At 33.9% G+C, this 18,189-nt stretch overlaps 1 protein-coding gene across 1 annotated transcript; it reads left to right on the forward strand.

Annotated features, from left to right (window-relative positions):
• The first annotated feature begins 162 nt into the window (after nt 1-162).
• On the forward strand, nt 163-16,870 carry hadhaa (hydroxyacyl-CoA dehydrogenase trifunctional multienzyme complex subunit alpha a). Its single transcript, XM_073852792.1, has 18 exons — nt 163-271; nt 2,357-2,398; nt 2,482-2,552; nt 3,632-3,765; nt 3,848-3,986; nt 5,663-5,782; nt 5,911-6,013; nt 7,539-7,661; nt 7,746-7,864; nt 7,935-7,991; nt 9,614-9,723; nt 9,818-9,952; nt 11,578-11,749; nt 11,837-11,923; nt 12,007-12,147; nt 12,223-12,291; nt 16,416-16,611; nt 16,752-16,870. The coding sequence occupies exons 1-18, from the start codon at nt 211-213 to the stop codon at nt 16,868-16,870; spliced, it is 1,998 nt and encodes a 665-aa protein (XP_073708893.1). The 5' UTR covers nt 163-210.
• The last annotated feature ends 1,319 nt before the right edge of the window (nt 16,871-18,189 follow it).

Genomic DNA, 18,189 nt, shown 5'->3' on the forward strand with positions numbered 1-18,189 from the left:
GCGGCGGATATATACTTTATATATTAAAAATTGACATCGTGTTAACATCAATACACATACATACATAAATAAATATACGAGTTTAGTATATCACTAAAAGTGAAACAAGATGGGTTTATGTAAAGGCGCTGAGTTGGCTACCCTAATGGCGGCTACACGGGATCGGGCTTGTCAGTGCGTGCGCGCGTTCACGGTGAAGTTTTGAGAAGGATGGCGAGTGCAAGATTGCTGTTGACGCGGGGCTCCTGCACAGCTTTAAAAACCCTCACAGGTGACAAATTTATTTATAAACTTCATAATATGTATTTAGAGTACATATATATTCTATTGAATTGCACTGTAGTTGTATATTCGCTTTTGAGTGAGTTTAGGAGGTTGAATGAGTTGAGTGTAATGACTTGCATGAATGAACTTTCACCTAGTTTTGACAGTTCAGGTCAGTGAGCCACAGGTGAGTCAGTATAGGTACAACAATGGTGTAAATTGCACCGTATTTAATTATATATATATATATATATACACATGAGTAATATGTACAATTACTAGTAATACAGGTCCAGTGGCAACTATAGTTTCCAAAATACTAGTTCGAAATCTCGTAAAATCATAAAAAATTAATATGTATTTATATATATTTTTTTACTTTTAACAATCTATGCAATTGTTTTATTCTATACTTTGATTACTATTATGTTTTATGTCAATTTATCAAAGTATACTGTACACAGATTTTGTCTGCTGGGTCAAAACATTATACAAAAATACACATACACTACCAGTCAAAAGTTTTTGAACAGTAAGATTTTTAATGTTTTTTAAAAAGTCTCTTCTGCTCAACAAGCCTGCATTTATTTGACCCAAAGTACAACAAAACCAGTGAAAATCTGATATATTTATACTATTTAAAATAACTGTTTTTCGATTTGAATATATTATATTTTAAAAGGTAATTTATTCCTGTGATCAAAGCTGAATTTTCAGCATTATTACTCCATTCTTCAGTGTCACATGATCCTTCAGAAATCAATATTTTTCAGGATTCTTTGATGAATAGAAAGATCCAAAGATCAGCAATTATCTGAAATAAAAAGCTTTTGTAACATTATACACTATACCATTTAAAAGCTTGGAGTCAGTACAATATTTTATTTTATTTATTTATTTATTTTGAGGAAAGAAATTATAGAAATTAATACGTTTATTTGGCAAGGATGCTTTAAATTGTTAAATTGATCAAAAGTAATGGTAAAGACATTTATAATGTTACAAAAGATTTCTATTTCAGATAAATGCTGTTCTTATTAACTTTTTATTCATCAGAGAAACTTAAAAAAATCTACTCAGCTGATTGCAACATCATAATAATAATAATAAATGTTTCTTGAACAGCAAATCAGCATATTAGAATGATTTCTGAAGGATTGTGTGACTGGAGTAATTATGCTAAAAATTCAGCTTTGAAGTGACAGAAATGAATTACATTTTAAAATATATTAAAATATAGAACAGTTATTTTAAATAGTAAAAATATTTCAAAATTGTACTATTTTTGCTGTACTTTGAATCAAATAAATGCTTGGTGAGCAGAAGAGACTTCTGTAAAAAAGCATAGTGTATATTATGCTATATTATTATATTATATTATATTATATAACATCATTACTCAATGATCTGATTAACAAGAGCCTTTAAAACCGGTTTAATTCTAACAGCAATATTACAATCATTATATTACATCAGTATTGATGTTATGTGTTCAGTGTTGTAGTAAGTTTATGATTTCTTTAGTATTATTTTAACTTCCTGTGACCTGCTGACCTCTGATTGGACACGCACAGACATGTGTACTCACACGCGGTGTGTGTTTGGTCATGTGAATGTCGCAGGTGGGGTTGTATGAGGTAACTGGGGCGCAGGTCATGCATGTCTCCAATGACAGCAGGATTCTGGGCCAAAGGTGTCACCTGTTACATCAATAGAGATCCCAGATTTAATAAAGTATATTGTCTTTAAGATGTACAATATTGATTTTATAATTCATACTGTAATATAATCAATAAAATATTGATTACAGTCTATTTGGACTAAAAAGCAAAACTTATTTAGAGAGGTATTAACAGAACACTGAAGATTACAGAAGATTATTTTCTATTTACAGTGGCATTTTGTAAGATAAGATACAGATTCAAATTTAATAAAGCGCTTAACTGTAAACACAAACCAAGCAATATTTGTAAGATTACTTTGTCAAAAGTAAATGACCTCTGTGCATGAAGGACTATGTGACTTTGACATTAAAGCTTCACGTGGAACTGTAGACGTGTGTGATGGTGTGTATTTTTGTTTTGGGTCAAAGGTCATGGACAGAGAAGTCTCTCCGTATCATCAGCTGTGCTGGGTAACTATTAAAACCGTGTATATGAATAGAGACATGTTTAATGTTTTCTTTTCAATCACTTCTTTGTCTCTTTCTGTCTGCAGCTCGCACTCATGTCAGTTATGAGGTCAAGGATAATGTCGCTGTGGTACGAATCAATGATCCGACCTCAAAGGTGTGTTGTGTTTATGTTTACGGATTTAAAATGAGTACTTTTATACAGTAAGGATGAATTAAATTGGTCAAAAGTGACAGTAAAGTCAAAAATATTAAGCAGAACAACTGTTTTGAAAATTAATAATAGTAAAAAATGTTTTTTAGCAGTAAATAGAATCATTTCTGAAAGATCATGTGACATTGAAGACTGGAGTAATGATGCTGAAAATTCAGCTTTAATCACAGGAATAAATTACATTTTACAATATATTACAATAGAAATGGCTATTTTAAGAGGAGACACTACAGGCAAAAACACTTTTTTCATGCACCTGTTGGAGATTTTGGGCTTTTTGGTGTTTCATAAAGTGTTTTTTCAGACTAGTGAAAAGAAAACACCCAAAAGACACTGTTAAGTGTTTCTTTTATAGCACTTTATCTATTTGTGTCAGTAGATTTCTATTACAATGTATATTTTTAAAGGCCTTTTTTTTTTCAAAATGAGTTTTTTTTTCTCCTACATTGAGCCATAAATCTCCACTTCAGTAGCACTTACACACACTTGACATTTTTATTCCTGTCTATATTCTGAAGGTTTTTACAGAGGAAATTGTTCATGTATAATTTGCTTGATTTTATACAACATTTTATTCCCCCAAAATGATAAAAATACATTGTTTTCTGTCTGTTTTAAGTTTTTTCTGAATTATTGAGTGACCCCAAATCCCCTCTGTAAAAACATTTGACTCTAATATGTAAAAAAAAATGAAACAAGAATTTTGAAACTGACTTTATCCAGTGTTTACATTTTTGTACTAGAAATGTATGCAAATTAGCTCATATTTCATTAAATAATGTCTTTTTTGCATATTTAAACCTAACATTTTAGAAAACTTGTAATACAAAAAATGTTTGCAATTATCAATGTAATCAATCAACTGAGTAAGATGATATTAGTTAATTTTTTACCCTATTCACCTGCAGTGTGTTGCTTTAAATTTAAAAAATATTTATTCGTTTTTACTGTACTGTGTGCATAACAGAATTGTTTTCCTGTGTAAATGGGTATTAAATGTAATTGGTGTGTGTGTGTTGTAGGTGAACACTCTGTCCAAGCAGATGCAGTCAGAGATGGTGGAGGTGATGAATGAGATTTGGGGGAATGCAGCGGTAAAGAGCGCCGTCCTCATCTCCAGAAAACCAGGATGCTTCATCGCAGGAGCTGACATCAAGTACTAAACGCACTCTCACGCAGATGCAGATTGCTTTGACCGTTTATAGAGAGGCACATTCATTTTCGTCTCTGTCTTTCAGTATGATTCAGGCCTGTAAGTCAGCAGAGGAAGTGACGTCTCTGTCACAGGAAGGACAGAAGATGTTTGAGAAGATTGAGAAATCTCCCATCCCTATTGTGGCGGCTATTAACGGTTCCTGCCTGGGCGGCGGACTGGAGGTCAGCACATTATATATTCAATTCTTATTTGTTTTGAATTCATCATTAAGTCCCTTTTGAGATGCATTTTCAGCTGTGAAAAGCAGTGATGTTACTGTTAACATTTTTTAGCATTTGAATGAAAACATAAAATAAAATATAAATAATAAAATATTAGATGTTAGTTGAAGAAAGTAGAAATGTTTCCTCGGCATCTACATGAAATAAGTTGAAGTTGAAGTACTAAAATTACTACTAAAACTAAACTAAAAACAAAGCCAAACCCCCGAAAAATATTTAAAACAACAAATTACTAACACATAAACTGAAATTAAAATGAAACCTAAAAACCTGAAAAAAATAAAAGCTAATTCAAATTATGAAAAAAATGTATAATAATATTAAAAAGTTTTTACAAATCTAAATAATACAAAAAATAACAATAAAATATAAATAATAAATTAGATGAAAAACTTACATTTTTTTAAATAGTTTAATTTAAAAATTCAGAATATTAATAAATATTATAATAAAATAAATAATAGCAAAATAAAATAAGAATTGTATAAATAATACAAAATAATATAATCTAATAAAATGTAAATAAAATATTAGATAGAAATAAAATTAGAAATGTTTCCTCAGCAAACAGCTGATTAAGTTTAACCTGAAGCACTAAACTTACTACAACTAAACTGAAATTAAACTGAAACCTAAAAAATGAAAAAATAAAAGCTAATTCAAATTATGAATTATTATTATAATAAAAAATCTAAATATTAAAAAGATGATAACAATAATAAAATATAAAAAATTGAGATGAAAAACTTAAGCTTTAAAAACATTTTTTAAAACAGTTTAGTTTCTAGTACTAAAATTATTACAACTACAACTGAAATAAAAACAAAGCAAAATAAGAATATACAAAGCCCTGAAAAATAATAACAAATAAAAAAATTACTAACACATAAACTAAAATTAAAATTAAACCTGAAAATAAAGCTAATTCAGAATATTAATAAATATTATATTAATAAAATAAAATAATAATTGTATAAAAAAATAGTAATAAAATAAAATGTAAAATATCAGATGAAAATAAAATTAGAAATGTTTCCTCTGCAAACATCTGACGTATGTTTAATCTCAAGTACTAAAATTACTACAACTAAAACTGAAATTAAAACTCAGCTAGAAATATAGAAATATGCAAAGTAAAATAAAAACTACTAATACATAACCTAAAATTAAACCTGATAATAAAAAATAATAAAAAATAAAATAACATTTGTATAAATAATAAATAAAAATTTATTAAAATTAACTGTAACTCACTGCTTTGTCCCACTTATTTCCTTTATGTTTATATTTAAGGTAACACTTTACATTAGGGAACACATACTGACTAATAACTAGTTGCATGCATATTACTAGCATATTGGCTGTTTACTAGTACTTATAAAGCACATATTAATTCCTTTATTATGCATGACCATTTTTAAGATCTCTTAACTCTACCTAATACCTAAACATAACTACTACAACTATCTTCATACCAACAAGTGGTAAATAGGAGTTTATTAAAAAAAAACTCTTAATAGTGATGTGTGCAGTATGATACATGCAGAATGTAATATTATATTAGACAATAAACTCTTTAAATTCACCTTTGGTTCTCATTTCTCCCATTCCTTCAGTTTGCCATTGCATGTCAGTACCGCATTGCCACGAAGAGTAAGAAGACGATTCTGGGCACCCCAGAGGTGATGCTGGGACTGCTGCCGGGGGCCGGAGGGACTCAGAGGCTACCCAAAATGGTGAGAAGTTTACTTGCGCTCTCTAACTGCTCAGAATGTCAGGGATATGTAGACGCTTCCTAATTCTGAAAGATAGAAAACAGGAATTTTACATCAGTATTTTTCACAATGATGTTTGTGTGTCTTAGGTTGGCCTTCCCGCTGCGTTTGATATGATGTTGACCGGCAGGAACATAAGATCAGACAAAGCCAAAAAAATGGGGCTCATACATCAGCTGGTGGATCCTCTGGGTGATTTGATCCATTATTATAATTAATAAATAGTCCCTCAATCACAAGCACATCATGTACGCTATCAGTCAAAGTTTTTTAAACTGTAAGATTTGTAATGTTTTTTAAAGAAGTCTCTTCTGCTCACCAAGTACAGTACTTTTGATCCAAAGTACAGCAAAAGCAGTAAAAGTTTGAAATATTTTTACTATTTAAAATAACTGTTTTCTATTTGAATATATTTTAAAATGTAATTTATTCCTGTGATCAAAGCTGAATTTTTAGCATGATCCTTCAGAAATAATTGTAATAACATCAATGTAATATATATTATTAATATAATTATTAAGCTTTTGTAACATACACTGTACCATTCAAAAGCTTGGAGTTAGTATAAATTATTTTTTTAATACTTTTATTTAGCAAGGATGCTTTAAATTGATCAAAAGTAATGATAAAGACATTTATAATGATACAAAAAAAAATGATTTCAGAAAAATTCTGTTCTTAACTTTCCATTCATCACAGAAACCTGAAGTCTGTTCAGCTGTTTTCAACATAATAATAATAATGAATGTTTTTTGAGCAGCAAATATTAGAGTGATTTCTGAAGGATCATGTGACTGGACTAATGATGTTTTACTATAAATAGTAAAACTTATTTTGCAATATTGCTGTATTTTGGATCAAATAAATGCAGGCTTGGCGAGAAGAATATACTTCTACATTAAAACATTAAAAATCTTACTGTTCAAATACTTTTGACTGGTAGTGTAACTATATTAAAGAGGCTGTTATTATGGAAAACTGGATTTTTCCTGCTTTTTAAAAAAAAAATAATAATGTTCAGAATAGTATCTAGGCATACTCTAACGTTTATAGTGCAAAACTCACTTTTCAGACCAGTTTTGTTATTGTTAACTTAAACAATCAAAATGTGTTTTATATTGAAATAAATAAATAAAGTATAAATATAAATATTAGATGGAAATTAGAAATTATAACTGAAATAAATAAGTTGAAGTACTAAAATAACTGAAACTGAAATAAAAATAAATTAATGCTAAATAGTAATAATGAAAAACACAGTAGAATTGACAAAAACACAAGTTACAACCAGATAAACTAAAATGATATAAAAATTAAAAAATGCAGTAATTAAAATTAAAAGCCCATTTAAAATATTAATAAATACTAAAGTAGTAGATCAATAATACTAAAAAAAAGACAATTTATTGATACTAAATTGTGTAAATAGCTTGGCAAATGCATTGCTACTCAATTAGCATGCAAAATAATAAATAAATACATCAATCAAATAAATAAATCAGGCAAATAAGATATCAATCATAACATTTACTTATAAAAGTAGCAACAGCCTGGTCAATAAAAAAGAGAAAAATGATCATGAAAACTGTTTTTGTTTTTTTAGGTCAAGAAACCTTGGCTAGCTTTTTTTAATGGACTTTAGAGGGAAGATTGAAAGTCTACACAGGTACAGAATCGCACCCCAAAACTAATATGTATTTATGTTTTGTATGACAAGGTCCAGGACTGAAGAGTCCAGAAGAGAGGACCATCGACTATCTGGAGGAAGTAGCTGTTGATTTTGCCAAAGGTCTCGCCAGTAAAAAAGTCACAGTGGAAAAGAAGAAAGGACTCATGCAGAGTAAGACAAATGCAATAGAAAAGACAGACTGTTGACTTGTCTGTTTATTAAAGGCTTTAATTGTTTTATAATCTATTTTTCCAGAGTTGCAGGATTTTGTAATGGGTCTGCCACTGGTCAGGAAACAGATCTACAAAACTGTCCATGGAAAAGTCATGAAACAGAGTAAAGGGCTTTATCCTGCGCCACTGAAGATTATAGAGGTAAACACAGACAAACAGACACGCATACACTCGTACACTCATGAACTCACACTTTTTTGTGTGTTTTTAGTGTATTCAAACAGGCATTGAAAAAGGAAACGCTGAAGGATATTTGACTGAATCTCAGGTTAGTATCATCTGTTTCACTTTCACTTCCACTTTATTACAAACATCAGATTTTCATCTTTCTTTCTGGCCATATAAATATCAGCATCTGCACCAGTTTGCACATTTTTGCTCAGTTTGGGCCTAAAATTAACAATAAAAAAATTCATATTCTCACTGTATACTATATACTGCCCTAAAAGTAGTGATTGACCGATAGTGATTTTTTTAGAACTGATTATTTGTATGTTTATGCGCCCGATAACTAGAGGTAGACTGATGTATCGGTTTTGCAGATTAATCAGCACCAGTACTTGATTGGCGGAACTATGGATTATCAGCAAAACTCCATATCCATTTTGTAACTGTAATGATCAATATATAATTAACATTAATATTTTTATTCATTTACAAAATATGGTTCAGTAGGCTACTTTTTATTTAAATGGTACAGCACTATTTATTTTCCATATCCATTTTAAAAACTATTGGTCGATTAATCGGTATCGGCCAGTGTGGTCCAACCTAGCTATCAGTATCAGTAAAATACAATATCGGTCGGCCTCTACCGATAACCGATATGCAGAGCTGATATTTATTTACTGTTATAAAGTAAATAAATGACTGAGTTAAATAAGTCCATATTTCACTTTGATTTTTCATCCTTTCAGTCATCTCTAAAAAAGTGTTGAAAATTAGCAATCATCCATGTTAAATTTAATCATCATATTACAACAATAAAAACATTTTATTTAGGCTATAAAAAGCATCAGCTGCAACACTAACAAGCAGAATAATGCACTAGATAATGTTAATTCACTGAATAATATTCTCTGGAATATTGGAATAAAACAAAAAAACATCGGATTTTATTGCATTTCTCAACTGGTATGTTATATCAGAAATTGTAAATTCATATATCGGTTGATCTCTACCTGAAAGCCTGATATATCAAATATGGTACTCAATAAAAACACAAATGCAACATTTTTTAAATATATATTTTTTAATATTTTAAATTTAAATGTTTAATTTAATGTATTCCATGTTGTAACATATTTAATGTTTTTATTATTTAATCTTCATATTACAACAATAAAAACATTTTATTTAGGCTATAAAAAGCATCAGCTGCAACACTAACAAGCAGAATAAATGTCAAAATTTTTGATTTTTCTTTTATGCCAAAAATCATTAAGAAATTAAGTAAAGTTCATGTTCCATGAAGATTTTTTGTAAAATTCCTACTGTAAACATATCAAAATGTAATTTTTGATTTGTAATATGCATTGTTAAGAACCTAATGTGGACAACTTTAAAGGTGATTTTCTCAGTCTTTTTGATTTTTTTGCATCCTCAGATTCCTGATTTCAAATAGATGCATCTCAGTCAAATATTGTCCTATCCTAATAAACCATACATCAATAGAAAGCTTATTTATTGAGCTTTCATATGATGTATAAATCTCAGTTTTGTCAAATTTAACCTTATGACTGGTTTTGTGGTCCAGGGTCACATATGCAAACTTTTTTAAATATATATTTTTTAATATTTTAAAATGTAAATGTTCAATCAACTCTTCAGTTAAAAAAAAGGGAATATACAAACAATATTTGAGCATCGGACCTCTCGTCTGTTTTCTAGAACTTTGGCAAGCTGGGAATGACATCAGAGTCCAGAGCTCTGATTGGCCTTTATCATGGTCAGGTGGTCTGCAAAAAGAACCACTTCGGGCAGCCGGAGAGAGAAGTGAAGTAAGTCCAGTGGGAGGGGCTGAGTGATATGATGCCATCTGAATGTGAATGTAATAACTAATTGTGCTTTTGACTTTTTTTTTTTTTTTTTTAGAAAGCTGGCTGTTCTGGGGGCAGGGCTTATGGGAGCAGGTATCGCCCAGGTAACGATAGACAAGGGTGTGGCCACTATCTTAAAAGACACAACAGAGGAAGGACTTGCCAGAGGTCAACAGCAGGTGTACAAAGGGTTGGTGCAGCACAAGCACAGATATACATCAACATGATAGAAATATACAACTGTTTTCTAAAGCCACTTGACTCATCAGCTGTAGGTCATAATGTGAGACAGCAGAGGGCGCTGCACTCCAGGGCATTAGAAAGAAACGATTAGAGCAAAGAGCCACCAGATGTCAGCGCTGTGATCTTTCTGTCTATAGACGCCTGTTATATCAGACTGTTGTCTTATGTAACAGGGGTATATTTGTAGCAATAGCCAAAAATACATTGTATGGGTCAAAGTTATCGATTTTACTTTTATGTAAAAAAAAAAAAATCATTAGGATATTAAAATCATGCTACATGAAGATATTTTGTACATTTCCTACTCTTAATATATCAAAACTTAATTTTTGATTAGTAATATGCATTGCTAGGAACTTTATTGTGACAACATTTAAGGCAGTTTTTTCAATATTTCAGATTTCCCTCAGATTTCTGTTAAAAATTGTCCTATCATCATTTTTTTTTTCCAGGAACGTTTAATTTTTTAGGCTTGCTTTTTTTTTTTTTTTGATTTTTTCCCCAAGTTCAAACTTTTTTTAGATTTCTTATTTAACTTAATATTTTTATATATACACTAAAAATCGTACTGTTCAAAAACATTTGATGTAATGAAATGTTTTAAGCTTACCAAAGGGGCACTTATTTGTTTAAAAATACAGTAAAACAGGAATATTGTGATATATTACTGCAATTTAAAGTAAATGTTCTCAATTTGTGTATATTTTAAAATGTAATTTATTTCCACGATCAAAGCTTAATTTTCAGCATCATTACTCCAGTCTTCAATGTCACATTATCCTGCAGAAATCATTTTAATATGCTGATTTGCGGTTTAAAACATTTCTGATTATTATTATTATTATTATCAATATTTAAAACAGTTGAGTTCATTTTGTTCAGTATTCTTTGATGAATTGAAAGATCCAAAGATCAGCATTTATCTGAAATAAAAAAGCTTTTGTAAGATTATGCACTATACCATTCAAAAGCTATGCACAGAGTATTTCTTTTTGGGAAAGAAATTATAGAAATAAATACTTTTATTTAGCAAGGATGCTTTAAATTGATTAAAAGTAATGATAAAGACATTTATAATGCTACAAAAGATTTCTATTTCAGATAAATGCTGTTCTTTTAAACTTTCTATTCATCAAAGAAACCTGAAAAAATACTACTCAGCTGTTTTCAACATCATAATAAATGGGTTTTGAGCAGCAAATCAGAATATTAGAATAATTTCCGAAGGATCAAGTAACTGAAGTAATGATGCTAAAAGTTCAGCTTTGAAATCACAGGAATAAATTACATTTTAAAATTCAAATATAAAAGAGTAAAAAAAATATTTCAAAATTGTACTGTTTTGCTGTACTTTGAATCAAATGAATGCAGGCTTGGTGAGGAAAAGAGACTTCTTTAAAAAAAACATTAAAAGTCTTACTGTACAAAAACTTTTGACTGGTAGTGAATTTTAATAAAACCTCAAAAAACGTTATTTATTTAAACATGCAAAAATATTTTTTGTATTTTAATATATTTTAAATATATATTTTAAATGTTTTAAGTTATGTTAAACCACTGTTTCTTTCTCAGCCTTAACGACAAAACAAAAAAGAAGAGTCTGACGACATTCGAGAGAGACAGGATTATGTCGATGCTGTCAGGACAGCTGGACTACCGCGGCTTTGAGAGCGCTGACATGGTCATTGAAGCCGTGTTTGAAGACCTGTCAATCAAACATAAAGTGATAAAGGAGGTTGAAGCTGTAAGTTCAACTTTGTGTGTATTTGCTTAGTGCAATAAACAGCCCTCCTAATATATACACTATAGATCACACCTGTCCTGTGTGCAGGTGATTCCTCCTCACTGTATCTTTGCTACCAACACATCCGCTCTGCCGATCAAAGACATCGCAGCAGCCAGTAAGAGACCTGAAAAGGTGCGTATGTGTGCATTTTTAATGAGTTTGATTGTTATTAATCAGTACTGAAGGAGATAATTGATTGTGAAAGTCTGTGATAGGTAATCGGGATGCACTATTTCTCTCCGGTGGATAAAATGCAACTGCTGGAGATCATCACCACAAATAAAACCTCCAAAGACACAACAGCGTCTGCCGTGGCTGTTGGGCTCAAACAGGGAAAGGTCATCATAGTCGTGGGGGTACGAATACATTCTGCTTGTATATATTTAGCATTTTCATCAGCAAGTGATTATGGTGTATGTGTATTTCATTAGGATGGTCCAGGGTTTTACACCACGCGTTGTCTAGCGCCCATGTTAGCCGAGGCTGTTCGAGTGCTGCAGGTAAAAACAATCTTTATTTGTTCCAATTAAATAATGAATGCTAATTGGTGTGTATTTGTGGACAACCAGGCAACATAATTAAACTTAGACTGCTTGTTCAAAACTACTTTTATTATACACTACCAATCTAAAGTATTTGAATAGTAAGTTTTTATTGTGTTTTTTCTCTTTTGCTCAGCAAAATACAGCAAAAGCAGTAATATTGTGAAATAGTTTTACTGTTTAAGATAACTATTTCTATTTGAATATATTTTAAAATGTAATTTGTTCCTGTGATCAAAGCTAAATTTTCAGCATCATACTCAATTTACCATCAGTGTCACATGATCCTTCAGAAATTATTCTAATATGCTGATTTATTGTTTATTTTACATTTATTATCATTATTATTATTATTATCAATATTTAAAACAGTTGAGTACTTTTTTTCAGGTAACCATATACATTATACTTTTTAATGTAAATTAATACATTTTTATTGTCTTTTTTTTGGTAGATATTTTTGGCTAGAAATGTTTCTTTATTAGTCCATTCTCTATAAATGTATTTAAATAATGTTTAATTTATTTTAGGCTTGATTTTATTTTATTTTTCAAACTTTTTGAAGATATTCACATTTTTTGTAAATATTGTAATAAAAAAAATACAAAAGAACTTACAACTGCTATTTTATAATATAACCGTTAATTCTATAAATATGGAAAAACAAAAATATTCTTTGAGCATAAGAGGAGACTTATATTATTATTATTTAATATTATTATCAATATTTAAAACAGTTGAGCACATTTTTTCAGGTAACTGTATACACTATGCTTTTTAATGTAAATTAATCAATTTTTATTCTTTTTTTTGGTAGATATTCAGCTAGAAATGTTTCTTTATGAGTCTATTCTCTATAAATTTATTTAAAGAATGTTTAATTTATTACAGGCTTGATTTCTATTTTTATTTTCAAACTTTTTAAAGATATTTCTTTTTTATGTAATAATTGTAATATTTATTGTATATATTTATTTATTCATTTATTTGGACATTTGGTGTGGATAACTGTTATTTATTAAAACATGAAAAAAACAAAAATATTCTTTGAGCATAAGAGGAGACTTCTCTAAAAAATATTACCATTATATATCAAAGCGATATGTTTTAGCATCATTACTCAAGTCTTCAGTGTCACCTGATTCTTCAGAAATCATTCTAATATGCTGATTTGCTGTTCAAGAAACATTTATTATTATTAGTATTATTATCATTATTATTATCTGTTAGGGGTGCGTGCAGGAGTTGACGAGACGGACGACAGGAATTACAAAATACAATATATTTAATATAAATCTTCGACTGGAACAAGGCAGGAACAAGTCAGGAACATCACACACATCTTTTCACACAAAAGGACCGACAGGGAACTGAAATCAAACACATGCTTATAAAGACAGACTAATTACGGGGACACAGGTGATACAGATGACAAGGACTAAACCAAAGCAGACAGATTAACGGGGGGAGACAATGGGAGAAACCAAATACATGACATGACTAAGACATAAACTGACAGAACTGTAACATTACGCCCCCCTCCGGAAAGGCGCGTCCTCGCGCCGTAGAAAAAACGAAAAAACGAGAGGGGCGGAAAACCAGGAAAACAGAGTCAATAAGGGAGGGGGCTCCGGCGGAGGACGCAACCCCCGGAGGAGGACCAGAACACAAGTCCAGGAAACAAAAAGGACAGTCCAAGGGGGCGACGACGGTGGGAGGAGCCAGGGAACACACAGGAGGGACCTGGAGCAGGGGAGCAGGACCCAGATCGCAGCCAGGATGACGGCCCACGGAGGAGCCGACGGAGGGAGGAGCCGTGGTGGAGGACGGACTGCCGACTCCGTGAGGCCGACCGACAGAGGCAGAGCAGCTGGCAGAGGAACCCGAGGCGGAGATGGAGAGCCGAAGATCCAGGGCGACACCGTGGATCCGGAGGGCCAAGGCGGAACAGGCTCTGGCGGCCGAGGCGGAGGCGGAGCCCCGGAGATCCGCGGCGGAGCCGGAGCGACAGAGGATGGAGGCTGTGCTCGCAGGAAGGAGGAGTCCCAAGGAGCCGGTGGGACGGCGTGACGAGGCGCAGCCGGAGGAGCAGAGTCCTGAGGATCCGATGGGGTGACGACTGACCAGGGCGGAGCCGGAAAGACGATGGAGCCCGGTGGAGCTTGTGGACCGACGGGCGACGGTGGAGAGGAGGGCGCTGAGAGCCGTGGTGGAGCCGCAGGGTCGGAGGACCGAGGTGGAGGTCTGGATTCGGAGGCTGGAGGCGGAGCTGAGGGAACCTCCAGCCTTGCCACCGAAGTGAGCAGGCATCCCTGCGGCGAGCCCACTGCAGAGATGGTGGGCTGAGGGTGAGCAAGGGGACTGACTGCTGACTTGGGGAACTTAGGACGGCTGGGCGGAACCAGCGGGGACTCAGGGCGGCTGGGCGGAACCAGCGGGAACCAGGCAGATTCGGACAGATGAGGGCGGGTGGGAGGGAAGTCAATGCGGGTCAGTGGCTCAGAGAAAAAGTCTATTAAATCCGGCGTGTCAATATCCACAGTCTCAGAAACAAAGTCAGTTAGTTTATATTCCATGACTTCAGCCACGAAGTCAATTAAGTCCCCAGAGATATCCAGCTCACCCCCAGCGGAGTTGCAGTGGGCAGGGCTCTCCATTTCCCTCCCTAGCTCCACGTCGCAATCCACCGTCAGAGATGTAGAATCCGACTCACGCACCTGATCAGCCGGAGAGGACTCTGGCTCTGTCGCTCGCGGCTCTAGTCCTGCATCCGCGGTGCGCTCGGGTTCCAGCTCTGCATGTCGGGGCGATGGTTGGCTGCTCTCTGGGTTGTGAGCGGGGCTGACGTCCTCCTCGATGAAATCGACAGTCCAGGAAGATCCATTGGACGCCAGCACCCACTCGACGAATCCGGCAAAGCTCTCTCGAGGACCCTCCCCGGACAGCTGCGTCTTGATGTTGTCATTAAGTCCGTGGTGGAAGAACGTGCACAAGCAGCTGTCCGGGTAGTGAGTTGATGGAACGAGGAACAGAAAGTCTCTGGTGTGGTCCTCGAGAGAGCGTCTCCCCTGCTTCAGGAGAATGATGGCAACGTTGGGGTCATCCATGAGGGAAAAAATAAAAAACAAACACTGATACAAAAACGAAAAAATAAACGCAGGGAAAGACGCCAGGTACACTTTTGTAGGTCGGTCCTTATGTTAGGGGTGCGTGCAGGAGTTGACGAGACGGACGACAAGAATTACAAAATACAATATATTTAATATAAATCTTCGACTGGAACAAGGCAGGAACAAGTCAGGAACATCACACACATCTTTTCACACAAAAGGACCGACAGGGAACTGAAATCAAACACATGCTTATAAAGACAGACTAATTACGGGGACACAGGTGATACAGATGACAAGGACTAAACCAAAGCAGACAGATTAACGGGGGGAGACAATGGGAGAAACCAAATACATGACATGACTAAGACATAAACTGACAGAACTGTAACATTATCAATATTTAAAACAGTTCATTACATTTTCTTCAAGATTATTTGAATAGAAAGTTCCAAAGATCAGCATTTATGTGAAATAAAAAGCTTTTGTAGCATTATACACTATACTTTTTTTTTATTTAAATTAATAATTTATTTACTTATTTAATTATTTATTTGGGGGGGGGTAAATAATAGAAATGAATATTTTTATTTAGCAAGGATGGTTTAAATTGATCAAAAGTGATGATAAAAACAGTTATAATTTTACAAAAGATTTCTATTTCAGATAAGTGCTGTTCTTCTGAACTTTCTATTCATCAAAGAAACCTGAAAAAAAATCTACTCAGCTGTTTTTAACATAATAAGAATAAATGTTTTTCAAATCCAGCTTTGAAATCACAGGAATAAATTACATTTTAAAATATATTCAAATAGAAAACAGTTAATTTAAATAGTAAAAATATTTCACAATTTTACTGTACTTTCAATTAAATAAATGCAGGCTTGGTGAGCAGAAGAGACTTTAAAACATTAAAAATCTGGTAGTCTGTGAGCCAACTCTATTCTTCCTGTCTCATCACTTTGGCTAAAGGAAGGAGTTGGGCCCAAGAAACTGGATTCCCTGACAACAGGATTCGGGTTTCCTGTCGGCGCGGCGACACTTGCTGACGAGGTCGGTATTGACGTGGCGGCTCATGTTGCAGAGGACCTTGGCAAGGCTTTTGGAACGCGATTCGGAGGAGGAAATGTCGAGGTCTTAAAGATGATGGTCCAGAAGGGGTTCAAAGGTGCATCTGTTCAACCACATACAGCTTTATCTTTATAAACTGTCAGTTCGGTCGAACAGACACTGTATAATCACTATAAGAAAAAATACAGAAGTATTTTTGTCACAGATTGTTATTGCATGTGTATGTGTGCACCTCAGGACGCAAGTCTGGAAAGGGCTGTTACGTGTACGCAGCAAAGTCAAAAGAAAAGAAGGTGAACTCTGGAGCTGAAGATATTCTCAAGAGCTTCAAGCTAACAGCACCCCCTGCTGTGTAAGTTGGTTTTAATAATTAAAGGGGTCATCGGATGCCCATTTTCTAAGTACATATGATTCTTTAGGGTCTTAATGGAAAGTCTATAATATACTTTGGTTAAAAATTCTCAATAGTAGTGTAAAAAAACACCCTTTTATCTTGTCAGCTCTGCAAAAGATCAACTCATTTTATTGCATGGTCCCTTTAAATGCAAATGAGCTCCGCCTGCCCAGCCTCTCTCTGCTGTGGGATTATGAGCTGTAATGTTTACTTTAGCCGCGTTTAGCCACGTTTAGCAGCGAAACTTGCATAAAAAACCCTTATACTCACTTCTGTGGGTGAAGCTCCATCCGGAATGATTCACACGAACATAAACGCATTTGTAGATCAGGATCGGCGCTTTCCTTTTAAAAATGAAAGTAACGTTAATCCTCTGCATCTTCAGCGGCTCAGATGTCGGGAGTAAATGACGACTGCTATGTTCATTATTATATCCAACAACAAAACACCTCAATCGCTGAATCTGAGACATTCTTGTCTTCTGCACCTGAGTCACACAATGGTGATCGGAGTCGGACTGTTTGAGCTCGGTGAGGGCGGGTCTAAATTAAGGCACTCATGTCTATCAACTATTGTGGGAACGGCCTCTGTCTGTCACAGTGACAAGAAGCTGAGAATGACCTGATTTTATAAAGGGGATCCTACTTTTAAAGATTAAAAAAATACCACTGGGTGGATTTTTATGATTGTAGGGTGGTTTAGGGCTGGGAATCGATTCCAAAAAGAATCGATTCCGAGGCATTGGGAATCGAGAGTCGATTCCAACGTTTGGAATCGATCCTCTCATGGGGAATCGACTCCTCATTCAGAGCCGTTTTCAGTTCAACAAAACTTACCTCTTAAACGGAAGGCTGCATTCCATGAAGGCTGCATTTCGGCTGCAAGTCATCAAACGTCGATTGACGAAAATAAACTTAATAAAAACGACTCATTAGTCATTACTAAACTCATCTGAGTTTAAGGATGCAGCCTTCAGTTTGAGAAGCACCCATTAATTTGCCACTTGCTCGCTAATAGTTATTATAGTATGATACATTTCCACGAAAAGATTCGTTCGGATAGATCATTAAATGAACCAGTTCAAAAAACGATTCAGATGTTATTTTACGGGAGAATTGGCTCATGTTGTCCACAATTTTGAGCGCTGCACGACAGAATAGATCATGATGGGTCTTGATCTTATTTACATCTTAAATAAATGCTAATTTTAATCTTTCTATCAGCCAATGATAACTCTGAAAGAAAACGCAGAGAGCACGTATAGTGGCCGAGAGCGCATCT

This window comes from Garra rufa, chromosome 13 (assembly GCF_049309525.1).
Source record: "Garra rufa chromosome 13, GarRuf1.0, whole genome shotgun sequence".
NCBI classification, from domain to species: domain Eukaryota; kingdom Metazoa; phylum Chordata; class Actinopteri; order Cypriniformes; family Cyprinidae; genus Garra; species Garra rufa.